This window comes from Mercurialis annua, linkage group LG3 (assembly GCF_937616625.2).
Source record: "Mercurialis annua linkage group LG3, ddMerAnnu1.2, whole genome shotgun sequence".
Taxonomy (NCBI): Eukaryota; Viridiplantae; Streptophyta; class Magnoliopsida; order Malpighiales; family Euphorbiaceae; genus Mercurialis; species Mercurialis annua.
Window position 1 is genome coordinate 12,591,175 of NC_065572.1, and position 21,037 is coordinate 12,612,211.

The 21,037-nt window shown below is 33.9% G+C and overlaps 2 protein-coding genes across 2 annotated transcripts; both read right to left on the reverse strand.

Moving 5' to 3' along the window:
* Positions 1–7,448: 7,448 nt before the first annotated feature.
* On the reverse strand, positions 7,449–7,937 carry LOC126672290 (putative polyol transporter 2). The gene is made up of 2 exons (XM_050366238.1): positions 7,611–7,937; positions 7,449–7,463 (listed from the first exon to the last, which is right to left on the reverse strand). The coding sequence occupies exons 1-2, from the start codon at positions 7,935–7,937 to the stop codon at positions 7,449–7,451; spliced, it is 342 nt and encodes a 113-aa protein (XP_050222195.1).
* Positions 7,938–18,013: 10,076 nt separating this feature from the next.
* Positions 18,014–20,414, reverse strand: LOC126672291 (uncharacterized). Its single transcript, XM_050366239.1, has 4 exons — positions 20,406–20,414; positions 20,135–20,138; positions 19,758–20,033; positions 18,014–18,210 (listed from the first exon to the last, which is right to left on the reverse strand). The coding sequence occupies exons 1-4, from the start codon at positions 20,412–20,414 to the stop codon at positions 18,014–18,016; spliced, it is 486 nt and encodes a 161-aa protein (XP_050222196.1).
* Positions 20,415–21,037: the final 623 nt, after the last annotated feature.

A 21,037-nucleotide genomic window follows, 5' to 3' on the forward strand; every position in this document is an offset into this window, starting at 1 on the left:
AGCCAGCTGTATCCAGCTGTAAACTAGACACACTAAAGGCATGACTAAATCCAACTCATCAATCTAACACACTTTCTGCATGACTTGATAATCTGGCAATCTCTGCAACTTAATTCTGATCAATGGTTCTGAGTTTTCATCCTGCACTTGGATTGCTGACATGTCTTGATCACCAACTGTTGGATTATTGTTGCTGAGAATGGGTTTTGTTAAAGGTTGTTGTCACTACAACAAGACAGAGCTATGAGGGCGGTTTTCTAGGAGATTCAAAAATTAAACCAAGGTTCTGTGTTGTTCTGTATAACCATTCTATTCGTCGGCCTCTCATCCTCTCAACTCAAACACGATAGCATCTGATTCACTTCACTCCATTAGGTTTTTTAGGTTTATGATTTTTTCGTTTCACTCGATCGAGCAACGAGAGGTATGTATTAAATTAGTGTTAAGTGATTTGGTTTTCAACTTTATTTTTGAAATTCATGTGTATTACTGTGACAAATTGTTTGCTGTATGTAGCTATGGTCGTTTTAGGGTTTTAGGGTCTAGATCATGACAAATGGTTTGCAGTTATTAGGTTATTTTTATTGCTATTACAAGGGATTTAGTAATTTTCTTATTGTCAATGAAGTGATATAATTAACTTGATGTGGTCTATTAACATTGCATTATTATTGTGTTTGATTAAGGATATCATGTTTGCTACTATTTTTTTGGATGCATAGACTTTGAATTTAAAAATGCTCATTGTGTTTTAGGGGTTTTGTATGATTATTTGGACTGTACTCATAAGTCAGAGCACAATTTATTTCAATCTACTCAAATGAAATGCTCCTCCGCGTTTCGCTTGTTCTGTTTAGATTAGAATTGATGTTGCTAAGCTAGGATATTGATAGTTGCCTTGAGTTAGGACTTGTAGTTTTATTGGTGAACGATAGACATGCAACAATTTTGTTTATTCCTGAAACTAGGATTGTGTAATTGTTTTCTGAATTGTCTCACTTTGAAGCTTGATGGGTGAGAAACAGAAGCTATCCAGCTCATTTCTCTATGAATGCATCCATATTTTAATTTGGTAGATATGATATATATTTTTGCATTATCTAATAAGACTTAACTTTACAGGTTTTCAACCTCAGAATTCTTATTTCGTACTTTGTAGTCATAGAATGCATGTCTACTCTGATTACGACATATAACAAAGCGAATATTATTGACCGAGGTCTCTGATATATGCAGGAACCTTTAGATGTTTAAAAATTTACTCGAGGCAGACATCAGAAAATGGGAAGATCAAGAGGGGAAAAGAAGAAAAAGAGTGTTCACATGAATCTCAGAAGAAGGTTACTTTGGTAATTTTGTAAATGGTGCTTATATTGAGACTTACATTTCTAGCTGGCAGTGTTTTTTTAACAAAGGATCAAATCACCCCCTCAACAAAGGATCAAATCAGCCCGCCACCTTCTTCTTCATTGCCTCCACCCTATCACCACCTTCACTTCATCCCCTCACCTCTTCGTCTTCAACTATCAATTTATCTAGTCACCTCTTTGTCTTGATCGATCTGTTCATTGATGAACAGATCAATGTTCATCCTCAATAGTCCGCTGTTCATCCCCTGAGGATGAACTACCCGCTGCTCTTCATCCCTTGAAGATGAACAGATCGTTGTTCATCCTCAAGGGATGAATAGTTTTATTCATCCCTTGAGGATGAACAATGATTTGTTCTTGAGGGGCTGATTTGATTTTCGTGACAAGTGGTGGCCGGCCGGAGTGCAAGAGGAAGGAGGTGGCCGGAGTGGTGATGAGATTAAATATTTTAATTAAATACGATTAATAGCGTTTTATTAGCTTAATTAAGAGTTTGATTAATAATGGTAGCATTAGGAAATTAATTAAGTTAATTAAATCAAATTTTTAAACTCACTCTCTGAGGGGCTTTTTTGATACCAATACGCAATTTTTGGATCTGTTTGTACCAAAAATGGCGAAATTGACTCATTTGATATTTCGTGCCAAGTTAAGGGGCGATTTGATCCTTTATTCGTTTTTTTTAATGAATAAAGCCTTTTGTTTCTCTGTGTTTTCATGGCTATTGTTTTGATGAAAGTAATTTTATTCATAATCATCCAAATTCTATTTCCTATATATTTTTTTGAGCTAAATAAAAATAAGACATGTAGTAAATAAAAGCACTTGGATATAAAAACATCAGGGCCAACCTTAGACGAGATGAGGCCCTAAGCGATTTTTTAAAATATTTATAAAAATATCTATTTTTATCAAAGTATTATAAAAAAGGCTTGTTTTATTTTGTCATAAAATTACGTTCATTTTTCACTTTTTATATTTATAAAACCCTTTGCAGTTTAGAGCTTCAATTATTAAAATATCTAATTAATTTTTAAAATAAAAAAATTAATACATATTACTAAAAACTTCAATAAAACACATCTAAAAGAATATAATATATATATTTTATAAAAATATTAATTTTTTTTGAAGGACCCTATATTCATATGAGGCCCTCCAAAAGTAGAGGTCCTATGCATAGGTCTTAGTGGCCTATGCCTAATACCGAGCCTGCCAGGGCCGACCTTACACTAGATGAGGCCCTAAGATATGTTTTTGAAATTTATACTATATATAAAAGCACGGATGAAGGAGGGGGGGGGGGGGGGGGGGCGGTTGGCACAGGCAAATTTACTGAATAATCCTTTTCAATTTACTACTAAATAAAGGTTTTATAATCATTAACTAATTAGTTATTTAATTAATAACTATTGTAAATAAAATCCGAATTAGAGTAGGTATTTAGTATGTAAAAAATAACTAAATTGTCTCCAAATTAATAGGAATACATATGTTTTAGTTTGATTGAATTACAAAATTAAAAACTGTATTTGGTCAATATATTATTATTTAAATTTGTATCTTATTATTTTTAAAGATATTATTAATAAAATTAAGTTAATTATTTAATTATATTGACCAAATAGGTATTCCTACTAATTTGAAGACAATTTAGTTATTTTTTACATACTAAATCTAGATTGGATATAATTTAGCTATCTATTGTAATTAGGACTTTAATTACAATACTTTTAGATTGATTGAACTACAAAATTAAAATACTGTATTTGGTCAATATATTATTATTTAAATTTATATCTTATTATTTTTAAAGATATTATTAATAAAATTAAGTTAATTATTTAATTATAATTATTATAAAACCAAAAGAGGAGTAAATTATGTATGAAAAAAATTTGATAGCCGAATGTATTATATTTACTTTTACAAAAATTCTTAACTAATTTAATATTAATTATAAATAAAAAATTGATATAATTTACTAATATGTTCATTAACGAGTTACGTTACAAGCCACGTGCATAGCACGTAATGCAAAACTAGTATTTATAAAAATATCTATTTTTATCAAAGTATTATAAAAAAGGTTTGTTTTATTTTTTTTTCATAAAATTACGTTCATTTTTCACTTTTTATTTTTATAAAATATATTTTTATTAGACCATTGATAAATCTTTAAAAAATTCATTTGAAAATGTTTTTTAGAAAAAGTTAAAATAATGCATATAGATTATGCCCTGAATGATGAAAATATATAAATCAAATATTATTTTGGATGGTATTAGCCAAAAACTACATACGTATTACTAAGGATTCTGTTTAATTTTTTGAAATTAAATTTAGAATACCAATATTAAAATGCCCGATATATATATTTATTAAAAGGTTTATTTTTAAAAAATCTAAAATAAATATGAGGCCCTTTGCAATTTTGAGCTTTAATTATTAATATTTCTAATTAATTTTTCTTTAAAAAAAATAATAAATATTAATAATTTTTCTTTAAAAATAATAAATTTGAGGCCCTTTTCTCTAAAATAAAACCTCGTAAAGACGGAGGAGATATCTCAGCAATATATAGGGGGGGTGACGGTAAGCCCAATGCCAAATTTAACTCTAGTAAAAAACCGACTAATCATCACTAGTTTGTAAGATGCGACGAAGCATATGCTTATTGCACCGCATAAAAACATAAATCCTGAAGCAACAATGGTATACTTGTGGCCAATTCTGTCCGCCAACATACCAGTAGTGATGGATCCCAGCATAGCATACACTCTAGTAAGTGTCGTAAACAATGCATATCGTGTAAATGACACATGAAGCTCCCGTACAACAAATGTTACCATTCTACGCTCCACTCCAACATCTGAATTCAAAGTTTAATTAAAGAATGAGTAAAAAAGGTTTAAAATGGCAACAATATTACATAGTTTTGTTTGAAAGCTTACCATAACCCATTGTAAAAAATGGGATAGAAGCTAAACTAGCGCAAAGAAAGGCATACTTAGATGGGAACATTGTTCCAACATCGAGGGAAGTTTGAATATAAATGTTATAAAAAAAGAGATTAAAAAACAGAGTAAGAGCTTGTTTTATTGTTTAATCTTTCATAAACTGAAAATGGACATGGAAGGATCATTACCGGTGCTGCTTTTTGAAGGACCCCATATTCATATGAGGCCCTCCAAAAGTAGAGGCCATAGGCATAGGCCTTAGTGGCATATGCTTAAGGCCGGGCCTGAAAAATATTGAAGACTAACCTCGGGTAAAGAGCTGAGAAAACATCATACAGACGAAGGAGATATCTCAGCATTGTATAGGGGGGGGGGTGACGAAAAGCCCAATGCCAAATTCAAGTCCAGTAAAAAACCGACTAATCATCACTAGTTTGTAAGATGCGGCGAAGCATATGCTTATTGCACCGCATAAAAACATAAATCCTAAAGCAACAATGTTATACTTGCGGCCAATTTTGTCCGCCAATATACCAGCAGTGATGAATCCTAGCATAGCATACACACTAGTAAGTGTCGTAAATAATGCATATCGTGCAAATGTCACATGAAGCTCCTGTACAACAAATGTTACCATTCTACTCTCCACTCCATCATCTGAATTCAGAATTTAATTTAAGAATGAGTAAAAAAAAGGTTTAAAATGACAATAATATTACACAGTTTTGATTGAAAGCTTACCATAACCCATTATAAAAAATGGGATAGAAGCTAAACTGGCGCAAAGAAAGGGATACTTAGATGGTAACATTGTTCCTACATCGAGAGAAGTTTGGATATAAATGTTATAAAAAGAGATTAAAAAACAGAGTAAGAGCTTGTTTTTTTGTTTAATCTTTCATAAACTGAAAATGGAAAACAGAAGGATCGTTACCGGTGCTGCTTTTTGAAGGACCCCATATTCATATGAGGCCCTCCAAAAGTAGAGGCCCTAGGCATAGGCCTTAGTGGCCTATGCCTAAGGCCGAGCCTGAAAAATATTGAAGACTAACTTCGGGTAAAGAGCTGAGAAAACCTCATACAGACGGAAGAGATATCTCAGCAATGTATGAGGGGGGGGGGGGGGGTGATGGTAAGCCCAATGCCAAATTCAACTCTAGTAAAAAACCGAATAATCATCACTAGTTTGTAAGATGCGGCGAAGCATATGCTTGTTGCACCGCATAAAAACATAAATCCTGAAGCAACAATGGTATACTTGCGGCCAATTCTGTTGGCCAACATACCAGCAGTGATGGATCCCAGCATAGCATACACACTAGTAAGTGTCGTAAACAATGCATATCGTGTAAATGACACATGAAGCTCTCGTACAACAAATGTTACCATTCTACGCTCCACTCCATCATCCGAATTCAAAGTTTAATTTAAGAATGAGTAAAAAAGGTTTAAAATGACAACAATATTACATAGTTTTGATTGAAAGCTTACCATAAACCATTATAAAAAATGGGATAGAAGCTAAACTGGCGCAAAGAAAGGCATACTTAAAAGGGAACATTGTTCCTACATCGAGAGAAGTTTGGATATAAATGTTATAAAAAAGAGATTAAAAAACAGAGTAAGAGCTTATTTTATTGTTTAATCTTTCATAAACTGAAAATGGAAACAGAAGGATCTATACTGGTGCTGCTTTTTGAAGGACCCCATATTCATATAATGCCCTCCAAAAGTAGAGGCCCTAGGCATAGGCCTTAGTGGCCTATGCCTAAGGCCGGGCCTGAAAAATATTGAAGACTAACCTCAGGTAAAGAGCTGAGAAAACATCATACAGACGGAGGAGATATCTCAGCAATGTATAGGGGGGTGACGAAAAGCCCAATGCCAAATTCAACTCTAGTAAAAAACCGACTAATGATCACTAGTTTGTAAAATGCGGCGAAGCATATGCTTATTGCACCGCATAAAAACATAAATCCTGAAGCAACAATGGTATACTTGCGGCCAATTTTGTCTGCCAATATACCAGCAGTGATGAATCCCAGCATAGCATACACACTAGTAAGTGTCGTAAACAATGCATATCGTGCAAATGACACATGAAGCTCCTGTACAACAAATATTGCCATTCTACGCTCCACTCCAGCATTTGAATTCAGAATTTAAATTAAGAATGAGTAAAAAAGGTTTAAAATGGCAACAATATTACACAGTTTTGATTGAAAGCTTAGCATAACCCATTATAAAAAATGGGATAGAAGCTAAACTGGCGCAAAGAAAGGCATACTTAGATGGTAACATTGTTCCTACATCGAGAGAAGTTTGGATATAAATGTTATAAAAAAAAGAGATTAAAAAACAGAGTAAGAGCTTGTTTTTTTGTTTAATCTTTCATAAACTGAAAATGGAAAACGGAAGGATCATTACCGGTGCTGCTTTTTGAAGGACCCCATATTCATATATGGCCCACCAAAAGTAGAGGCCCTAGGCATAGGCCTTAGTGGCCTATGCCTAAGGCCGGGCCTGAAAATATTGAATACTAACCTCGGGTAAAGAGCTGAGAAAACCTCCTACAGACGGAGGAGATATCTTAGCAATGTATAGGGGGTGACAGTAAGCCCAATGCCAAATTCAACTCTAGTAAAAAACCGACTAATGATCACTAGTTTGTAAGATGCGGCGAAGCATATGCTTATTGCACCTCATAAAAACATAAATCCTGAAGCAACAATGGTATACTTACGGCCGTCCGCCAATATACCAGCGGTGATGGATCCCGTTATAGCATACACACTAGTAAGTGTCGTAAACAATGCATATCGTGTAAATGACACATGAAGCTCCCGTACAACAAATGTTACCATTCTACGCTCCACTCCATCATCTGAATTCAGAATTTAATTTAAGAATTAGTAAAAAAGGTTTAAAATGGCAACAATATTACACAGTTTTGATTTAAAGCTTACCATAACCCATTATAAAAAATGGGATAAAAGCTAAACTGGCGCAAAGAAAAGCATACTTAGATGGGAACATTGTTCCTATATCGAGAGAAGTTTTGATATAAATGTTATAAAAAAAAGAGATTAAAAAACAAAGTAAGAGCTTGTTTTTTTGTTTAATCTTTCATAAACTGAAAATGGAAAACAGAAGGATTGTTACCAGTGCTTCTTTTAAAAGGACCCCATATTCATATGAGGCCCTCCAAAAGTAGAGGCCCTAGGCATAGGCCTTAGTGGCCTATGCCTAAGGCCGGGCCTGAAAAATATTGAAGACTAACCTCGAGTAAAGAGATGAGAAAACCTCGTATAGATGGAGGAGAGATCTCAACAATGTGTAGGGGGGTGTTGAGAAGCCCAATGCCAAATTCACCTCCAGTAAAAAACCAACTAATGATCACTAGTTTGTAAGATGCGGCGAAGCATATGCTTATTGCACCACATAAAAACATAAATCCTGAAGCAACAATGGTATACTTGCGACCAATTTTGTCCGCCAATATACCAGCAGTGATGGATCCCAGCATAGCATACACACTAGTAAGTGTCGTAAACAATGCATATCGTGTAAATGACACATGAAGCTCTCGTACAACAAATGTTACCATTCTACGCTCCACTCCATCATCCGAATTCAAAGTTTAATTTAAGAATGAGTAAAAAAGGTTTAAAATGACAACAATATTACATAGTTTTGATTGAAAGCTTACCATAAACCATTATAAAAAATGGGATAGAAGCTAAACTGGCGCAAAGAAAGGCATACTTAAAAGGGAACATTGTTCCTACATCGAGAGAAGTTTGGATATAAATGTTATAAAAAAAGAGATTAAAAAACAGAGTAAGAGCTTATTTTATTGTTTAATCTTTCATAAACTGAAAATGGAAACAGAAGGATCTATACTGGTGCTGCTTTTTGAAGGACCCCATATTCATATAATGCCCTCCAAAAGTAGAGGCCCTAGGCATAGGCCTTAGTGGCCTATGCCTAAGGCCGGGCCTGAAAAATATTGAAGACTAACCTCAGGTAAAGAGCTGAGAAAACATCATACAGACGGAGGAGATATCTCAGCAATGTATAGGGGGGTGACGAAAAGCCCAATGCCAAATTCAACTCTAGTAAAAAACCGACTAATGATCACTAGTTTGTAAAATGCGGCGAAGCATATGCTTATTGCACCGCATAAAAACATAAATCCTGAAGCAACAATGGTATACTTGCGGCCAATTTTGTCTGCCAATATACCAGCAGTGATGAATCCCAGCATAGCATACACACTAGTAAGTGTCGTAAACAATGCATATCGTGCAAATGACACATGAAGCTCCTGTACAACAAATATTGCCATTCTACGCTCCACTCCAGCATTTGAATTCAGAATTTAAATTAAGAATGAGTAAAAAAGGTTTAAAATGGCAACAATATTACACAGTTTTGATTGAAAGCTTAGCATAACCCATTATAAAAAATGGGATAGAAGCTAAACTGGCGCAAAGAAAGGCATACTTAGATGGTAACATTGTTCCTACATCGAGAGAAGTTTGGATATAAATGTTATAAAAAAAAGAGATTAAAAAACAGAGTAAGAGCTTGTTTTTTTGTTTAATCTTTCATAAACTGAAAATGGAAAACGGAAGGATCATTACCGGTGCTGCTTTTTGAAGGACCCCATATTCATATATGGCCCACCAAAAGTAGAGGCCCTAGGCATAGGCCTTAGTGGCCTATGCCTAAGGCCGGGCCTGAAAAATATTGAATACTAACCTCGGGTAAAGAGCTGAGAAAACCTCCTACAGACGGAGGAGATATCTTAGCAATGTATAGGGGGTGACAGTAAGCCCAATGCCAAATTCAACTCTAGTAAAAAACCGACTAATGATCACTAGTTTGTAAGATGCGGCGAAGCATATGCTTATTGCACCTCATAAAAACATAAATCCTGAAGCAACAATGGTATACTTACGGCCGTCCGCCAATATACCAGCGGTGATGGATCCCGTTATAGCATACACACTAGTAAGTGTCGTAAACAATGCATATCGTGTAAATGACACATGAAGCTCCCGTACAACAAATGTTACCATTCTACGCTCCACTCCATCATCTGAATTCAGAATTTAATTTAAGAATTAGTAAAAAAGGTTTAAAATGGCAACAATATTACACAGTTTTGATTTAAAGCTTACCATAACCCATTATAAAAAATGGGATAAAAGCTAAACTGGCGCAAAGAAAAGCATACTTAGATGGGAACATTGTTCCTACATCGAGAGAAGTTTTGATATAAATGTTATAAAAAAAAGAGATTAAAAAACAAAGTAAGAGCTTATTTTTTTGTTTAATCTTTCATAAACTGAAAATGGAAAACAGAAGGATTGCTACCAGTGCTTCTTTTAAAAGGACCCCATATTCATATGAGGCCCTCCAAAAGTAGAGGCCCTAGGCATAGGCCTTAGTGGCCTATGCCTAAGGCCGGGCCTGAAAAATATTGAAGACTAACCTCGAGTAAAGAGATGAGAAAACCTCGTACAGATGGAGGAGAGATCTCAACAATGTGTAGGGGGGTGTTGAGAAGCCCAATGCCAAATTCACCTCCAGTAAAAAACCAACTAATGATCACTAGTTTGTAAGATGCGGCGAAGCATATGCTTATTGCACCACATAAAAACATAAATCCTGAAGCAACAATGGTATACTTGCGACCAATTTTGTCCGCCAATATACCAGCAGTGATGGATCCCAACATAGCATACACACTAGTAAGTGTCGTAAACAATGCATATCGTGCAAATGACACATGATGCTCCTGTACAACAAATGTTACCATTCTACGCTCCACTCCATCATCTGAATTCAGAATTTAATATAAGAATGATTAAAAAAGGTTTAAAATGGCAACAATATTCCACAGTTTTGATTGAAAGCTTGCCATAACACATTATAAAAAATGGGATGGAAGCTAAACTGGCGCAAAGAAAGGCATACTTAGATGGTAACATTGTTCCTAAATCGAGAGAAGTTTGGATATATATGTTATAGAAAAAAGAGATTGAAAAACTGAGTAAGAGCTTGTTTTTTGTTTAATCATTCATAAACTGAAAATGGAAAACGTAAGGATCGTTACCAGTGCTGCTTTTTGAAGAACCCCATATTCATATGAGGCCCTCCAAAAGTAGAGGGCATAGGCATACGCCTTAGTGGCCTATGCCTAAGGCCGGGCCTGAAAAATATTGAAGACTAACCTCGGGTAAAGAGCTGAGAAAACATCATACAGACAGAGGAGATATCTCAGCAATGAAAGGGGGGTGACGAAAAGCCCAATGCCAAATTCATCTCCAGTAAAAAACCGACTAATGATCACTAGTTGGTAAGATGCGGCGAAGCATATGCTTATTGCATCGCATAAAAACATAAATCCTGAAGCAACAATGTTATGCTTGCGGCCAATTTTGTCCGCCAATATACCACCAGTGATGAATCCCAGCATAGCATACACACTAGTAAGTGTCGTAAACAATGCATATCATGCAAATGACACATGAAGTTCCCGTACAACAAATGTTACCATTCTACGCTCCACTCCATCATCTGAATTCAGAATTTAATTTAAGAATGAGTAAAAAAGGTTTAAAATGGCAACAATATTACACAGTTTTGATTTAAAGCTTACCATAACCCATTATAAAAAATGGGATAGAAGCTAAACTGGCGCAAAGAAACGCATACTTAGATAGGAACATTTTTCCTACATCGAGAGAAGTTTGGATATAAATGTTATAAAAAAAGAGATTGAAAAACAGAGTAAGAGCTTGTTTTTTTGTTTAATCTTTCATAAACTGAAATTGGAAAACAGAAGGATCGTTACCGGTGCTGCTTTTTGAAGGACCCCATATTCATATGAGGCCCTCCAAAAGTAGAGACCCTAGGCATAGGCCTTAGTGGCCTATGCCTAAGGCCGGGCCTGAAAAATATTGAAGACTAACCTCGGGTAAAGAGTTGAGAAAACCTCGTACAGACGGAGGAGATATCTCCGCAATGTATAGGGGGGTGACGAAAAGCCCAATGCCAAATTCAACTCTAGTAAAAAACCGACTAATGATCACTAGTTTGTAAGATGCGGCGAAGCATATGCTTATTGCACCGCATAAAAACATAAATCCTGAAGCAACAATGGTATACTTGCGGCCAATTTTGTCTGCCAATATACCAGCAGTGATGAATCCCAGCATAGCATACACACTAGTAAGTGTCGTAAATAATGCATATCGTGCAAATGACACATGAAGCTCCCGTACAACAAATGTTACCATTCTACGCTCCACTCCATCATCTGAATTCAGAATTTAATTTAATAATGAGTAAAAAAGGTTTAAAATGACAACAATATTACACAGTTTTGATTGAAAGCTTAGCATAACCCATTATAAAAAATGGGATAGAAGCTAAACTGGCGCAAAGAAAAGCATACTTAGATGGGAACATTGTTCCTACATCGAGAGAAGTTTGGATATAAATGTTATAAAAAAAAAGAGATTAAAAAACAGAGTAAGAGCTTGTTTTTTTGTTTAATCTTTCATAATCTGAAAATGGAAAACAGAATGATCGTTACCGGTGTTGCTTGTTGTACCTGAGATGTGCAAGAATGAGACCAAAAAGAAGCGCTAGTGTGATCAAGTGTGCGGCGTGGGAGCAAAAATAAGGACTTAAGTGCTGAAAATTATAAATTTAGGGACTAGAAGAGTAACTATCAAAATGGGTAAAATATAAGTTGTTGTGATGAGAATTAAGGACTGTAAAGAAGTTGATGAAAAAGAAAAGGAAAATATATACATATTAGAGAAGGAATAGAAAATGGAGAGTGATGAAGTTTTGGAGCTAGAAGATGGTTAAATAGCAAGTTTACCCCTAAAATGTTTTGATAAAATTGTAAAAATTATACAAATGTGGCATAGGTAATTAACAATGTTTTGAGAAGCTTAAGTTCAGCTTACTTTGTCATTTACTGATAGCCAAATATATACAGAAGCATTGATACAACTAACTCCTTATTTTATGGAGTTGATATAACATAACTGAAATACAAAATCAAACACATTCAAATTAGTTTGAATGGGTAAAGATAAAACTGTTACAACAAGATATAGGAGAATATCTTAACATGCCCACTCAAGATGGCTTGCGGTTGAATAGTCCAATCTTTGCTTTAAGTTGAAGAAATTGAAGACGGGAAAGAGATTTTGTAAGAGCGTCTGCCAGTTGATCAGCTGATGAAACATGAGCCATTCGTAGGATTCCATTCTGAACTTGTTCACGTATGAAGTGAAAATAAATGGCCGCATGTTTCATTCGTGAGTGAAACACAGGATTTGAACAGAGTTGTGTTGCACCCGCATTATCACAATAAATAACTGGACATGTTGGTAACTATATATGCAATTCAGAAAGTAAGGAACATATCCAGTTTACCTCAGCTGCAGTATTAGCAACTGAACGATATTTTTCTTCTGTAGAGGAGCGAGCAACGGTTCTTTGCTTCTTAGAGCTCCAGGATATCGTATTTCGGGCAAGATAAATGATATATGCACCATTTGAAGAGAAATCATCTTTGTCTCCACCCCAATCAGCATCCGAATAAGCATGGAGGTTCAGTGAGGTGTTTTGATGAAGTTGAATGCCCTCATTAATGGTTCCTTTCAAATATCGTAGCAGCCGTTTAACACATATCCAATGATTTGTTGTAGGACGATGCATATACTGAGACAAACGGTTTACAGCAAAAGCAATATCTGCCTGGTAATAAGAAGATATTGAAGGCTTCCAAGGACTATACACTACTCAGTTGCATCAGATAGAGTTGTTCCACTATGAAGTGTGAGTGGAGCGTTGACGGGAAGCGGAGTCTGCACAGGTTTGGCCTCTAACATGTGTGTTTTGGCCAGCAACTCCTGTATGTATCGCTTCTGCGATAGTAGGACTCCAGTGGATAGTGATCCGAGATCCTTCAAAGAAAATTTCCTGGCTAAAAGAGTAACAAATTCAGTGAGCAATGTGGAATTTGCTCCTGTGAGTATAACATCATCAACATTAACAATAAGATACATAATATTGTTTCCATCATGATACACAAAAAGAGAAGTGTCAGCAAAGGAATTCTTGAACCCATACTGAAGGAGAAATGTTCGCAGTTCATGGTACCATGCTCTCGGTGCTTGCTTGAGTCCGTAAATAGCTTTACGTAGTTTACATACATGGTCTGCTTTATCGTTGTCAAGAAATCCTGGAGGTTGAATCATAAATACATCCTCATATAAGCGCCTTTGCAAAAACGCATTATTCACATCAAGTTGTTTTAACACCCATCCACTGCTAATAGTAATACTTAAAATCATACGAATTGTAGTTTGCTTCACTACAGGACTAAATGTGTCATGATAATCAACTCCGGGCCTTTGATGAAATCCCATAGCCACCAATCGTGCCTTGTACCTGTCAACAGAACCGTCAGATTTTATTTTGATTCTAAAAATCCATTTACACCCAACTAAATTGAGTTTAGGATCAGGTGGTACTAATTCCCATGTGCCATTGTTAACTAGAGCATTGAACTCTTCTGTCATTGCTTTCCTCCAAATGGGATCTTTTAGTGCTTGTTAAACAGTGGGTTCAAGTGTTCTTGAAGAAGCCAATTAAGCACATAAGTTCAGTTTGTGAATTGGTTTTTGGATATTATTTCTAGAGCGGGTGACCATGGAATGGGAAGTTGTGGTGGAGGTATTAGAAGGAACAGGAATGAGACAAGTGGTAGGGTGTAGAGGCTGTTGAGTTGGAGCTTCTATGGAAGGCATAATGAGTGGCACTGGTTGTGAAGTGGAGGGTATTTGAATTGGAGGTGGAAACCAAGTAGCAATAGTGTTATATTCAGGTCTAGACTCTGTGGGTTTAAGCTATTCAAACAGAAACATCGTTAATTTGACATGCCGTGAAACATAAACTTTGGAAGAATGGGATTCAAGACACAAATATGCACTTTGAGTAGTAGAGTACCCTAGAAAGACACATGGTATGGAATTAGACTCCAACTTATGATTGTTATATGGTTTGAGCCATAAGTAACAGAGACATCCAAATATTTTGAGCTTAAGATAATTTGGACGTTTGTTAAAAAATTTCTCAAATGGTGATTGAAGATTTAAATTAGGTGTAGGCGTTCTGTTGATTAAGTAAACTGCTGGCAAAAGCATATGTCCAATAGGATATGGGAAAAGAAGCATGAGTTAGCAGAGCCAAACCAGTTTCAACAATGTGCAAGTGTCTCCGTTCAGCCATGCCATTATGTTCTGGGGTATGTGGTGGAGTGGTGAGATGAGCTATGCCATTCATAGAAAGAAAATTTGTTAGAGCAATGAACTCGCCTCCATTATCAGTGTATAATTTTTTTATTGTGGTGTTAAAGTGTTTTTAAACAATGGTTTTAAAGCGAATGAATACATCTTTTACATCTGATTTGTGTCTTAAAGGGTACAGCCATACATACCTAGTAAAATGATCAACAAACAACACATAATATTTAAAATGATTAACAGACACCACAGGTGATATCCAAACATCAGAGTAAATGACTTCAAGAGGATTATTGGATGTGATTGTTGATTGAGATAAAGATAACTTATGACTTTTATTTGATAAACAACAATTACAATGAGTAGAGGAAATACTAGATGTTAAATCTAGATTGTTGGAAGAGACAATTCGTTTGAGAATTGAAGCTGATGGATAACCTAACCTGTGATGCCAGTGCACCATAGAGGTTTTAAAACTTGAAAAAGCAAAGAGAGGTGTACCGTCTTCACGGGCTACGCACTTCTATTGTGTCAGACAGAGATACTTGGTTCCTCAGTCATGCATTGTGGACGTGCAGTAACTAAATCATTCATACAAGAACAGCCTAATTGAATCGGTGACCCAGATTCATGGCTGCTTAATAGACAAATCCTACAAATTCTTCCAGACACCGGTGAAGCTCTACTAGAATCAGAACTAACAATAATCTGATCACGAGAGAACTCGTAATCATCCAGCTCTAGATGAGTAGAACTGGAAAAAATCAATGTCGTGCTCTAAATCTATGCCTTGCATTTTCAGAGAAAATATTTGTGAGTGAAGGAGTTTCAGGTCAAATACCTTCTTGAATTTCAGAGATTATAAGAAGCTGGTGATACTAGAAAGAAGATGGAGCTCAAGAATAGCTATTTTCGTTTTTTCTGGAGACTGTTTATTTTTCATTGTTTTTGGTTTCTGTTCCATTTGAAGCAAATTGATTGCACTAGTCAGTTGCTATTTTTGAAATGTGGTTGAAAAGTATTGTTTTCTATTTTTTTTTCTTTAACATGCATGTATTTATATTTAGTATGCATATGTATTCAATTTTTGTGCACGGTCATTATCAGGCCCGACCTTAGGCATAGGCCACTAAGGCCTATGTCTAGGGCCTCTACTTTTGGAGGGCCTCATATGAATGTGGGGTCCTCAAAAAATTAATTAGATATTTTAATTATTAAAACTCTAAATTGCAAAGGGCCTCATATTTATTTTAGATCTTTTAAAAATAGATCTTTTAATAAATGTATATATCGGTCATTTTAATAATTGATATTTTAATTTCAAAAAATTAAATAGACTCCTTAGTAATACGTATGCAATTTTTGACTAATACAATCCAAAATAATATTTGATTTATATATTTTCATCGTCGAGAGCCTAATTTATATGAATTATTTTTATTTTTTTCTAAAAAATAATTTCAAATGAACTTTTTAAATATTTATCAATGGTCTCATAACATATTTTATAAAAATAAAAAGTGAAAAATGAACGTAATTTTATGAAAAAACAAGCCTTATTTATAATACTTTGATAAAAATAGATTTTTTTATAAATATTTCAAAAAAATCGCTTAGAGCTTCATCTCATCTAAGGCCGGCCCTGCCAGGCCCGACCTTAGGCATAGGCCACTAAAGCATATGCCTAGGGCCTCTACTTTTGGAGGGCCTCATATGAATATGGGGTCCTTCAAAAAAAATTAAATTTTTATAAAATATATATATTATATTCTTTTAGATGTGTTTTATTGAAGTTTTTAGTAATATGTATTAATATTTTTATTTTAAAAATTGATTAGTTATTTTAATAATTAAAGATGCAAAGGGCCTCATATTTATTTTAGATCTTTTAAAAATATACATGTTAATAAATGTATATATCGGGCATTTTAATAATTGGTATTCTAAGTTTAATTTCAAAAAATTAAACAGACTCCTTAGTAATACGTATGTAATTTTTGACTAATATCATCCAAAATAATATTTGATTTATATATTTTCATCATTCAGGGCCTAATCTATATGCATTATTTTAACTTTTTCTAAAAAACAATTTCAAATGAACTTTCAATTCTCAACATAAGAACTTATATTTTATCCAATTTGATAATTACTCTTCTAGTCCCTAAACTTATAATTTTCCACACTTTAGTCCTTATTTTTGATCCCACGCCTCACACTTGATCACACTAGCGCTTCTTTTTGGTCTCATTCTTGCACATCTCAGGTACAACAAGCAGCACCGGAAACGATCCTTCCATTTTTCATTTTCAGTTTATGAATGATTAAATAAAAAAACAAGCTCTTACTCTGTTTTTTAATCTCTTTTTTAATAACATTTATATCCAAACTTCTCTCGATGTAGGAACAATGTTCTAATCTAAGTATGCGTTTCTTTGCGCCAGTTTAGCTTCTATCCCATCTTTTATAATGGGTTATGGTAAGCTTTCAATCAAAACTGTGTAATATTGTTGCCATTTTAAACCTTTTTTACTCATTCTTAAAATTAAATTCTGAATTCAGATGATGGAGTGGAGCATAGAGTGGTAACATTTGTTGTACGGGAGCTTCATGTGTCATTTACACGATATGCATTGTTTACGACACTTACTAGTGTGTATGCTATGCTGTGCTCCATCACTGCTGGTATATTGGCGGACAAAATTGGCCGCAAGTATACCATTGTTGCTTCAGGATTTATATTTTTATGCGGTGCAATAAGCATATGCTTCGCCGCATCTTACAAACTAGTGATGATTAGTCGGTTTTTTTACTGGAGTTGGATTTGGCAATGGGCTTACCGTCACCCACCTATATATTGCAGAGATATCTAATCCGTCTGTACGAGGTTTTCTTTGCTCTTTACCCGAGGTTAGTCTTTAATATTTTTCAGGCCCGACCTTAGGCATAGGCCACTAAGAAATGAAGGAAGTGAATCCATTTTGAAAATCACCGGGGCATCACTCTGATAAAATTATAAGCTGTTCTTTAAAGATATTTTCGTTGTATTATTTAAGATATCAAGAAAAAATGACATTATTTTGAACAGTATAATGTTGTAACTTATAACATTTTGAATACAGGCTCTTCTCGTATTTACATTTGCAAATCAGGTAGGACACGACATGCTCAAGACAACTTTGGTTTCACTATAACATATTAAATTCAATTACTTAATAAGATATACACTTAAATTTAAAGGCGTAAAAAGACAATATGTTGAAACAATAAATTATTACATCTATGATTTATAGTACAATACTCATGCTAAAACAAATAAAAATACCATGCATGCGTGAAAAAACTAAAGAAGCAGCAGACGCGACAAAGGCCTCGAATATCTGCATGGGTTACTGATGGTGCAGCTTCCGTTACTTGCTTCAGTCTCAGATAGTGCAGCTTCTGTTACGTCGTAACTTGCTTCAGTCTCAAATGGTGTAGCTTTTGTTACGACGTTACTTGTTTCAGCCTCATATGTTCTAATAACAACATTGCTAGCGTCTGAATTACATATCTCACAAGTTTGATCATGAGAGAACTCGTAATCATCAGCTCTAGATTAGTAGAACTGAAAAAAATCAGTGCCCTGCTCTAAATCTAAGCCTTGCATTTTCAGATAAAATATTTGTGACTGAAGGAGTTTCAGCTCAAATACCTTCTTGAATTTCAGCGATTATAAGAAGCTGGTGATACTAGAAAGAAGATGGAGCTGAAGAATAGCTATTTTCTTTTTTTTTCTAGAGATTGTTTATTTTTTATTGTTTCTGGTTTCTGTTCCATTTGAAGCAAATTGATTGCACTAGTAAGTTACTATTTTGGAAATGTGGTCGAAAAGTATTTTTTTTCTTTAACATGCATGTATTTATATTTAGTATGCATATGTATTTAATTTTTGTGTATATCAGACCCGACCTTAGGAATAGGCCACTAAGGCCTATTTCTAGGGCTTCTAATTTTGGAGGGCCTCATATGAATATGGTGTCCTTCAAAAAAAATTAAATTTTTATAGAAAGTATATATTATATTCTTTTAGATGTGTTTTATTGATGTTTTTAGTAATATGTATTAATTTTTTTTATTTTCAAAATTAATTAGATATTTAAATAATTAAAAATAGATATTTTTATAAATATTTCAAAAAAATCGCTTAGGGCCTCAACTCGTCTATGGCCGGCCCTGGCAGGCCCGACCTTAGGCATAGGCCACTAAGGCCTATGCCTAGGGCCTCTACTTTTGGAGGGCCTCATATGAATATGGGGTCCTTTAAAAAAAATTAAATTTTTATTATATTCTTTTAGATGTGTTTTATTGAAGTTTTTAGTAATATTTATTAATTTTTTTATTTTAAAAATTAATTAGATATTTTAATAATTAAAACTCTAAATTGCAAAGGGCCTCATATTTATTTTAGATCTTTTAAAAATAAACCTTTTAATAAATGTATATATCGGGCATTTTAATAACTGGTATTCTAAATTTAATTTCAAAAAATTAAACAGACTCCTTAGTAATACGTATGTAGTTTTTGACTAATACCATCCAAAATAATATTTAATTTATATATTTTCATCATCCAGGGCCTAATCCATATGCATTATTTTAACTTTTTCTAAAAAACTATTTCAAATGAACTTTTTAAAGATTTATCAATGGTCTAATAAAAACATATTTTATAAAAATAAAAAAGTGAAAAATGAACATAATTTTATGAAAAAATAAAACAATCCTTTTTTATAATACTCTGATAAAAATAGATATTTTTATAAATATTTCAAAAAAAATTGCTTAGGGCCTCATCTCGTCTAAGGCCGGCCCTGGCAGGCTCGGCCTTAGGGATAGGCCACTAAGGCCTATGCCTATGGCCTCTACTTTTGGAGGGCCTCATATGAAATTGATTTGGGTTTTCGGCATAAACAAATTTCTAGGTTGACAAAAACAGAATCAAACCGTTTTAACAAAAAAAAAACAAATCAAACAAAAAAATCGGTTCGATTCAGTTTGATTTTTTGGTTCAACTCGGTTTTTGCCTCTAAGAATTAATGAGTTACTTGTATCAGTTTCATGTGTTCTGATAACAACATTGCTAACGCCAAAATTACATATCTCACAAGTTCGGTTTCCTCTAATTTCGAACCAAGTCGTAGCACATTGTGGACGTGCAGTAACTAAATCATTCATACAAGAACAGCCTAATTGAATCAGTGACCCAGATTCATGGCTGCTTAATAGACAAATCCTACAAATTCTTCCAGATACCGGTGAAGCTCTACTAGAATCAGAACTAACAATAATCCGATCACGAGAGATCTCGTAATCATCCAGCTCTAGATGAATAGAACTGAAAAAAATCAGTGCCCTGCTCTAAATCTAAGCCTTGCATTTTCAGAGAAAACATTTGTGAGTGAAGGAGTTTCAGCTCAAATACCTTCCTGAATTTCAGAGATTATTAGAAGCTGGTGATACTAGAAAGAAGATGGAGCTGAAGAATAGCTATTTTTTTTTTCTGGAGACTGTTTATTTTTCATTGTTTTTGGTTTCTGTTCCATTTGAGGCAAATTGATTGCACTAGTCAGTTGCTATTTTGGAAATGTGGTTGAAAAGTATTGTTTTCTATTTTTTTTTCTTTAACATGCAAGTATTTATATTTAGTATGTATATGTATTTAATTTTTGTATATGGTCATTATCAGGCCCGACCTTAGGCATAGGCCACTAAGGCCTATATTTAAGGCATCTACTTTTGGAGGGCCTCATATGAATATGGGGTCCTTAAAAAAAAATTATAAAATATATATATATTATATTCTTTTAGATGTGTTTTATTGAAGTTTTTAGTAATATGTATTAAATTTTTTATTTTAAAAATTAATTAGATATTTTAATAATTAAAGTTGTAAATTGCAAAGGGATTCATATTTATTTCAGATCTTTTAAAAATAAATCTTTTAATAAATGTATATATCGGGCATTTTAATAATTGATGTTCTAAATTTAATTTCAAAAAATTAAACAGACTCCTTAGTAATCGTATGTAGTTTTTGACTAATACAATCCAAAATAATATTTGATTTATATATTTTCATCATCCAGAGCCTAACTTATATGCATTATTTTAACTTTTTCTAAAAAATAGTTTCAAATGAATTTTTTAAAGTTTTATCAATGGTCTAATAAAAATATATTTTATAAAAATAAAAAGTGAAAAATGAACGTAATTTTATGAAAAGACAAGCCTTTTTTTATAATACTTTGATAAAAATAAATATTATTATAAATATTTTAAAAAGATTGCTTAGAGCTTTATCATGTCTAAGGCCGGCCCTGGCAGG